Raw genomic sequence first — 9,659 nt, 5'->3', positions numbered from 1 at the left:
TTATCTTCCTAAGGTAGAGCTCGACAAATCAGGGTGAATCCCTACAATGTAGCCAGATCCCTACAAAGTAGGATTCACTTACCTATTACGACTCTACAAGGTATATTCAGCTACTATAAAAGGAGCACGAGATATGCCTAAAATCACAATTACATTCACATACTCTAAAAGCTGCTCAAAACTCTAAACTGACTTTAGCATCGGAGAGTTAATCGGACAACCACCGTCCGGTTAGCTTTTACCTTGTTTTGCAGGTCTTACTCACCGGTTCAGAAGGCAGACTCCATCAATTATGTTATGTAATTATATATTAATTTTAATGAGTAAACAAGTAATTAATAAAATTAAAAATTAAATTTTTTTTGTTTGCAGAGATATAAATATTCTATTTTTAGAATAAAAAAATTAACAACTGTGATTTATTTAGTTAAATTAAAGTTGATTTATTCTAGATAATATAAGCACATTTTATTTCAAAGTTGGATTGGAGATACTTTTAGCAGTATCATAATAAGTGAGAGTCTTATCCATGGAATTTACCCGGTCCCGTCTACTGACTACTGGGTCTTCCAACACTTAGACTGACTTCAGTCACCCAACCCACTATCATAAAGTCTTAGATTCCCAATTGTATACTTTTCAAAAATACACTTTCTGAAAAAAATTATTATTTTTAAATTAATGCTGCTTAATTAATTTATTTATTTATTGAGAAATTGTATTTTTATTTTTTATTTACAATATTAAAGAAAATAATTAAATTTAAATTATTGTCTTTAACTCTACTCTACTTACTAACTAGGACTTACCTTAATTATACTAGGGAGCCATCTTTTTTAGTTAAAGAAAAGTTGCATTTTTAATGAAATATATAAAATAAACCAAATTAAAAAATTATAATTTTCTGAAAAATACTGAAAAGTAAATAATTTAAATTTATTTTTAGTCAATAAATATAGCTTTTAGACATTTTTTTTCTTTTCACGGTTACTTCTTTTTAAAAAAGATAATATAACGTAGAATGATCACTATGTATTCAATAGTCCAGTAACTAATTTCACCATTTTTTTTTGGCTAATCACCTTAAAAACTACTGACCTTTCATTTTTTTTTCAATAACACCCTGACCTTGCAATTTCGTCAATTGCACCCTATTTCGTATTTTTACGTTTCAATAGCACCCTAATTTAAAAAAAATAGATGATTTTACTATTATAAGGATTACATTTTATAAAACAAACAAATTTAAGGGTCATTTTATACCTTTTTTCACTTGGACAAATTCTAATAAGTTCCTTAACTTAAAAAACTTTCAAATAAATCCTAAATAAAAAAAATTAATTAAATACATATATAATTAATTATTTAATAAATAAATATTTAAAACGAAATCCGCCATCCCCGCCGGCCGCCACCCACCGCTCTCCGGTCTCTACCGGAGACGAGCTGGTCGTCTTCCATGGAAGACGACCAGCTCGTCTTCCATGGAAGACCAGATCTGCTGGTCTTCAATGGAAGACCAGCAGATCTGGTCTTCCTTGGGGAAGACCAGATCGTCTTCCCCATGGAAGATGAGGGAAGACGATCTCGTCTTCCCCATGGAAGATGAGATTTGTTCGTCTTCCATGGGGAAGACGAGCTGGTCTTCCCCATGGAAGACCAGCGAATCTGTTGCTGGTCTTCCATGGGGAAGACCAGCCGTTTTCCCCATGGAAGACGAGATCTGCTCGTCTTCCATGGGGAAGACGAGCTGGTCTTTCCCATGGAAGACCTGCAGATCTGCTGGTCTTCCATGGGGAAGATCAGCAGATCTGGTCTTCCATGGGGAAGATCAGCAGATCTGGTCTTCCCCGGGAAGACCAGCAGATTTGGTCTTCCATGGAAGACCGGTGCTCGTCTTCCATGGAAGACCGGTGACGGAATTTAAACGGACGGGGTGACGGAAAGCGGCGACAGGTCCGAAGGAGGCGGTGATTTTTTATTTAATTTATTTATTTATATATTTTTTGTTATAGAGAAGAGGGTTTATATGTATAATTTAAAACATCATTTCACATTTAGAGTTTTTTAAAAATATGAAGAATTTGTTTTGAACTTTATCCAAACAAAAAGAGTTCAATTTAATACTTTAGGGTGCTATTGAAACATAAAAACACAAAATAGGGTGCAATTGACGAAATTGCAAGGTCAGGGTGTTATTGAAAAAAAAATGAAAGGTCGGTAGTTTTTGAGGTGATTAGCCTTTTTTTTTTGAGAAAATTACCATAACACTATATCATTACTTGAATAAAAGATAACTTGATATTAAACATATAAAAAGAGTTATTTATGTTCTTAAAATTTGACTTCATAATCAAATAAGTCCTTAACGTCCGAAAAAAGTTTAAAGATATCTCTAAAATCTTAAAAAGTGAATAACCAGGCCTCATGATTTTAACAATTAGGCTCTTAACATCTCATTTATACGTCAAAATTGGGTCTGGCTGTTCACTTTTTGACACGTTAGGGGCATAACTAAATTTTTACGGATTTAAAGACTTACTTGATCCTGTAGTCAAATCTTACGAGTATAAATAACCCTTTTTTCTACCGATAACAATATTTATATTTAGATATGAAATATTATATACAGCTCATAAATCAATGTAACATTATTATTAAGCTAGCTATTTTAATTTAATCAGCATCTTTCTTTTTTCCAAAAAGATTTAATCAGCATTTCTTAACATCTTCTAAGTTATATAATACCAATGTGCTATAGATTAAAAGAAAGTTATGTAATTAATAAATTAACATGTGATCTTTTTTGCTACAGACCAAGTCAAGAATCTTTAAACTACATAAATATGAACAGAAGCAGATCCTTAATTTTTGATTCTTTGACTGATAAATAATGATTAAAAGTAAGATAAATTACATTGGCGGTGTCTCAACTTTTCAAAATATGTTATTTGAGTATTTCAAATTTTATTTCTTTTGGATAAGTTTTTTTAACTTATAAAAGTGTATTAAATGAATTTTTATTAGTTATTTTTCTATCAACGGATCAATAATAAAGTCAAAAATAATATTTAAATTTATTAGGCTTAAATGCACAAAAAATCACCAACTTTTACGTGTTTTTGGTATTTAACACGAACTTTTAATTTTGGCGTAGAAATACATGAACTATCAAATTTTTGCATATAAGACCAAGTTTGTATTTTTTTCAAAAAACGATGTCGTCTTAAGGCAAAAACGGTGCCGTTTTAGGGGAGAAACGGTGTCGTTTTATGCCCAAAATGATGTTCGTGTTATTATTGCAAAAATCAGATAGTTCGTGTATTTTTATGCCAAAATTAAAAGTTCGTGTTAAATACCAAAAACACGCGAAAGTTCGTGATTTTTTATGCATTTAAGCCAATTTACTAATATATATTTTGATTTTTTATTTTCATATAAATAAATATATCATTACGTATATAAATGTCATATTTTACTATTATGACGTATAAATTTAATAAAAACGGAATTATTTTTGTTTTTGGTATACCGTTATCCGAAAAATGGCTAAGACACCCGTTTAGTATTTCTTTTAGAAATTGAAATATCAATATAAAAATAGAAAATTCAAACACCAATATGAAAATATAGACATATAAAAAAATCAGATACCGATGATGTAATTTCTTCTAAAAATATGATAAAAACATCAATCAGAAATTGCTCTAATTTGTATTCACACTTTGCAAGAATTTGTCGAAGTTGTTAGTTCAAATTTCTATATAATCACATTCATATTTTTATGTAATAATGCATTATTTTATGATGATTGTAAAAGAACAGTTTACTTTTGTTGTATAATTCACGGTTCATTGAGTCTCAAATGTATAAAAAAATTGAGTAAAACATATATAATAATATATATATCACAATTAATAAATTTTAATTATTTCTACGTCGTCAAAATAATGATGATTCTGTGGAATAATTTGTTCTTTATATCATTTTGTTCCAGCCTTTGATAATTTGAAAGGTCAACATTTAATCAAGTTATTTAATTAGGAAAAACGAAGATTTCTGTATCATTGTGGTGTATTTTTTCTGACTCTGGTAACTGACTATATATTTTTTAGAAAACTTATCAAATAAACTATATCCATCATCATGTAATTTATAAGTAAAATCAATTTTATTTATTTTATTATTAAATAATAATATTTGTTTTTTTATACGCAATGGATTATTTAGTGTGAAATATTATTTAATTGGTTTTATTCGCCAATCACGTCATGAACAATGGTGGAGCTAAAACTTTTATTAAGGGGATCAAAATTTTAAATATATGACCAAATGATTTGGAATTTATTTTTTTTAGGTCAAATGGCATTGTCATTCATCTAACTTTTGTACTTTGTTTAGCTAAATAAAAAGTAATTTGGTCCAGTTTTAAATAAAAAATTATTTTTTTAAACTAATTATATCGTAATTCTTTTACGATTCAATTCCGTTAAATTGGTGACTTATATGATTACATTTTTAATTTAAAAAATTAATAAATTAAAAGTTTACTTTAAGAATTAAAATTATTATTCTTATAATATTTAAAGTGTTGGAATAAATTTTGTGTTAAAATCCATTCATCTTTTCTGACAAAAACAATTTTGCCCCTTCTCCATTTATGGAGGGGCAAAGCTTCTTGCTAGAGGTGGTCGACGCCCTAAAAGCGTCCCATGAATAGAGTTTAAAGTATCCCCCCCGCCCCCCGCGCGGAGCAAATAGATGATTATATATATATATATATATATATTTGTGTGTGTGTGTGTGATTTCCCTAGAAAATCATGGATTCAACTTCTTATGTGCAGTTAATAGCTTTCCTTTATTTTAATAAAATTTCTAATATTTTATTAAAGATAATGATTTTTATACTTTGCAGTTATAAAAAATTAATAAAAATTTATTTCATTTTTTTAATTTTGGATATGATTTTAATTTTTTAAATTTTGCATAGAAAAAGTCTATTAATAAGTGATTGAATATTGACAAAATGTGGATATTTTTTTTATCAAATATTATGAATGTAAACTTTTTTATTATTATTATAAGTTGAAGGGTTAAAGAAATTTTTATTGTATTAGCATGTATATAAGTATCTTAAATTATTTATTATTCATATATTATATATTGAGCCTATGCTCAATTGTTTTTGATTCTGCTACAGTTCAACATTAAAAAAATAACTTGATTAAAATAGTTGCAAGTGAATTATTTAATTTAAAATAATAAAATGAAAATGAATAGCTCTTTATTCAAAATTATAATTCCTTAGTTTTAATAATTATGCGTACGCCAGAAGTAGTACGCCAGAAGTAGTAAAGAGAGAAAATGGGTAAAATTAAAATAACAAAAAGCTAAAATCATGCATACGGCTGGAAAAAGAAAAATACCTCATCTATTTTAGATTTATAGACACATAAATAAAAATTAAATATTTAATTTATTTCACATTTTTAATTTATTTACCAAATGAAACCGCACTTATCTTTATTGATGCAATATTAATTTTATAGTTTTTTAATAACTTTTGTTCTTTTTTCTTTCAATAGTATAATTAATTAAGATATATATATAATATTTAATTATTTAAGTAATAATTGAACGTCAATAAAATTAAAACTAGATAAAATCGGATATTATACCTAATTATTTACATAAAGATAAAATAAATTAAAGAATTATATACAACTTAAATTTTATACGTTTGTTATTTTGTACAAAAATTTATATATTGCGTCTTTGTTAGAAGTTGCAACAACAATAAATACTAATAATTCATTCAATAATAAAAATAAAATAACATAATATAGCATACCATAACATGACCTATCAATTTATTTCACCAATAGATTTATTTAACTTAATTAATAGGCTATATTTCAAACGCTACAAATGTTGGATAACAATATGTTAGACTATGGATTCAATTTTCCAGGAGACTTCCCCTTTTTAATTATTAAAAAAGATTTATTTAATCAACTTTTGTGGAATGAAATTCTTTTTTTTTTTGATGAATATATGCTTTATTAAAACGCCACAAGAAGTGGCAAACCAACACTACTCAAAGCTTACGCCATTAAGGTTACGACTTTGAGAGAGAAGGAGAGAGCTACAAAAAGATTGAATCGGGATTTCTATACAAGTCTAAACCGGTGTAAACAAAAATATTTACATTTATAATAAAAAGCTGCACTATTAAAACTTTTGAAGATCACATCCATTGTTGATGAATCCTTATGCTGAAAAACTCTCAAATTTCGACACTTCCAAATTTCCCAAACGAATATAATCCATATAGTTGTCCAAAGCTTCGAAACACCTCTATTAGGAACTATAGCAATCCACTGTAAAAAGAAATCCTCAAAGGAAGAAGGCATTACCCAAGATATACCCATCAAGTGGAGAAGTTCATACCAAATTTTTCTGGCAAAAATGCGATGCAAGAAAATATGATTTTGAGTTTCAACTTCACCACAAATATCACAGCCCATGTTGCTATCCAAAATGATCTTTCGCGAAGCAAGAAAAGAAAGCGTTGGAGTACTATAATGCAATGCCGTCCACATAAAGAAAATCACTCTCGGAGGAGCCTCGCACTTCCAAATTAATTTGAAAGTTGCAGCTGAGGATTTTATTTTAGTCGAACCTGCAGCAACTCGAATTCCTTGAACTACTGTTGATACCTGCTGATCATCATCAATGCTCCCTGTAGCTGCTGTTATGCCCCGAGTATCTGTCAAAATCTGCCGAACAGACGCAGCTGCTGAACTTCTCCGACCTGCCGTCACAGTCTGCTGGTTTAAATTGTCAGTCTCCGCAGCAGCTAACCTGATTATTGAAGCCATACTTGCAGCTGTAAACCCATGACTATTAGGCTTCCAAACCAACACATCTTCACAATCATTACCTGCAGTAAACCCGTTACAGACCTGCTGGAGCAGAAGTTGCAACTCAGAAAACTGATCGTTCTCGCCCAACCGTAATCTTCTACGCCATCTCCAACCTCCCGCCAAGACTGAGCTGATAGTTGCTTGCTTAATATTGGAAAGATTATATAAACGGGGATAAAGACTTGCTGCAGTTCCAATCCCAGACCAATTATCATGCCAAAGAGAAATTGATTCTCCATTCCCAATATTAAATCTCAAATTACTAATAAAGAGATCCCAAACTTTCTCATCAAGACAACAGAGCCGTCTAATACCCTTCCAAATAAACGACAACTGCATCGTATCACCATGAAGAAGAGAATTCCAGTTTGTTAAAGAAGAACAAGCTGAAATCACACTAAACCATAAAGAATCTCTGTTTGACGTACGCAACTTCCATAACCACTTTAAAAGCAAACTTTGATTTCTAATTCGCAGATTACAAACACCCAAACCTCCAACTTCGAAGTCTTTGCAGACAATATTCCAAGAAATTCTACACAGAACTCTAGTTGAAGAGCTATCACCTTTCCATAGAAATTTTTGCATATAAGTCTCTATCTGATTTTGAACACAAACAGGCATTCCAATAATTGACATGAAATAGATTGGAAGACTATAAAGGACCGACTTCAGAAGGACTAAACGACCCGCCGGAGATAACAAATTTCCTTTCCAAAGGGACAGTTTAGATTTGAAGCGCTGTATAACGTGATTCCAAGTCGAAACAGGAGTCCTACAAACAGCTAATGGTAATCCCAAATATCTGATAGGAAATTTCTCAACACGACAGCCCACTACCCTCGAGGCTAAGCTCAACTCTGATTCCGAGACATTAATTCCAAGCAGCGAACTTTTATGAAAATTGATTTTTAAACCTGAGATTAATTCAAAGCAGCGCAGTATCCGAGTCAAATTGCGAAGTTGTTGAAGATCATAAGGCAGAAATAAGACCGTATCATCTGCAAATTGAAGAACAGATATAGGGTCGTGGTCATCAGAAAAAGCAAATCCGTTAATCAGCCCCTTTTCCTTAGCTTTTTGTAGGATACTTTTCAGCCCCTCTGCCGCCAAAACAAAGAGATAGGGCGAAATCGGATCTCCTTGCCTAACACCTCTTTTAAGAACAAAAGGCTCAATTGGATTCCCATTCACAAGCACAGAGGTAAAAGCTGATGATAAGCAGTTAGACATCCATGCGATCTACTTGTCTGGAAAAGACATAGATCTCATAACACTCAATAAGTAACTCCAGTCTAGAGAATCAAAAGCTTTATGAAAATCAATCTTCAGAACAAGAAGTTTGTCTTTCTTCTTCCTCGCAAAATGGATTAATTCATTAGCAATCATTGAACAATCCATAATACTCCTACCCTTAATAAATGCATGCTGATGATCTGAAATCACAAAGGGAAGAAGAGGGGCAAGTCTAGCAGAAAGACATTTTGATAGCAGCTTATAAATTCCATTTACTAAGCTGATAGGGCGATAATCATGTATATACGACGACCCATGAACTTTTGGGATTAAGACCATAAACGAAGAATTCAAACCTGCAGGCAACAAGTTCGAACTATGAAAAGAGTTGAAAAACTCTATAATATCCCTTTTGATAAAATGCCAAGCTCGTTTATAGAATAAATAATTAAAGCCGTCTGGACCAGGAGCTTTCGAATCACTACAAGAATTTAGCGCTGAAAAAATTTCAGATTCCTGAAAGGGACAAATTAAACTCGCAGCTTGATCTGAAGTTAAGGATTTAAAATCAAAACCATTGTAATCCATAAAAACCTCATGCTTCTTTGAATATAAAGCCGAATAATAAGCCCTTATCTGCAACCGAATATCGTCTGGTTCAGTATAGGTTACATCTCCAACCGTAATAGCCATAATCTGATTGTTACGGTAGTGCATTGAAGCTGTAGAGTGGTAGAACTTCGTGTTTCTATCTCCTTGCATAGCCCAATTCAGTCTAGACTTCTGTAACCACAAGTTTTCAACACGTTTCTCAACCATCCAAAGCTGAGATTTTATATCAGCTAAACGCTCCAATTCTACAACTGAAAGACTTCTTGAATCGACAATCAAGTCTAGATGCGCCACCTCTGCAGAGAGCTCAGATTTCTTCTTATTTTGATCCCCAAACACATTTGCATTCCAGGTTGTAATCATACCCCGAAGAAGCTTAAGCTTTCGAACAAGAGGTAAGGGATTTGTTGTTATACCAAGAGAATCCCAAGAGCTGTTAACAAAGCTGCTAAACTCAGAATGTTCCCACCATGAATCAATCGAACGGAATGGCTTTGGGCCCCAATCAAATTTTACATTTGATTGGAATAAAATAGGGACATGGTCAGATAACCCTCTTGGCAAAGCGGATAAAGAACTAGATCTCCAGACATTGACAGCTGATAAAGAAGAGCAGCATCTATCAATCCTAGATTTTGAGAACGAATTTTGCCAAGTAAAAGATCGGCCTTGCAGCGGAAGGTCCACAAGTTCAACCTCGTTTAGGAAGTCACGAAGAGCTATCATAGAAGGCGTGAAATCCATGCAGTTAAAACGTTCAGCAGGAGATAGAACATCATTAAAATCTCCGCTTAGAAAAACCATACCTGGGTAAATCGATAAAGGCAACAACTCATTCCAGAGAGACAATCTTTCAGAAGCTAAGTTACTTGCGTATACAAGA

The 9,659-nt window shown here is 31.6% G+C and overlaps 1 protein-coding gene across 1 annotated transcript; it reads right to left on the bottom strand.

Moving 5' to 3' along the window:
* On the bottom strand, positions 1-8,161 carry LOC126662028 (uncharacterized). Its single transcript, XM_050355915.1, has 3 exons — positions 6,211-8,161; positions 1,661-1,782; positions 1-60 (listed from the first exon to the last, which is right to left on the bottom strand). Exons 1-3 carry the CDS (start codon positions 8,159-8,161, stop codon positions 1-3), a joined length of 2,133 nt encoding a protein of 710 aa, XP_050211872.1.
* Between the last annotated feature and the right edge of the window lie 1,498 nt (positions 8,162-9,659).

Source organism: Mercurialis annua, linkage group LG8 (genome assembly GCF_937616625.2).
Source record: "Mercurialis annua linkage group LG8, ddMerAnnu1.2, whole genome shotgun sequence".
Taxonomy (NCBI): Eukaryota; Viridiplantae; Streptophyta; class Magnoliopsida; order Malpighiales; family Euphorbiaceae; genus Mercurialis; species Mercurialis annua.
The sequence above is the reverse complement of the archived record's forward strand: the minus strand, read 5'-3'. Positions and strand labels throughout refer to the sequence as shown.

Coding starts and splice junctions, on each gene's coding strand:
- LOC126662028 (XM_050355915.1), bottom strand. CDS start 8,161: ATGTCTAACTGCTTATCATCAGCTTTTACCTCTGTGCTTGTGAATGGG. Junction 1,783..6,210: donor TGCAGCTTTTTATTATAAAT/GTAAATATTTTT, acceptor ATGGAAGACCAG/CAGATCTGCAGGTCTTCCAT. Junction 61..1,660: donor GACCAGCAACAGATTCGCTG/GTCTTCCATGGG, acceptor CCTACTTTGTAG/GGATCTGGCTACATTGTAGG.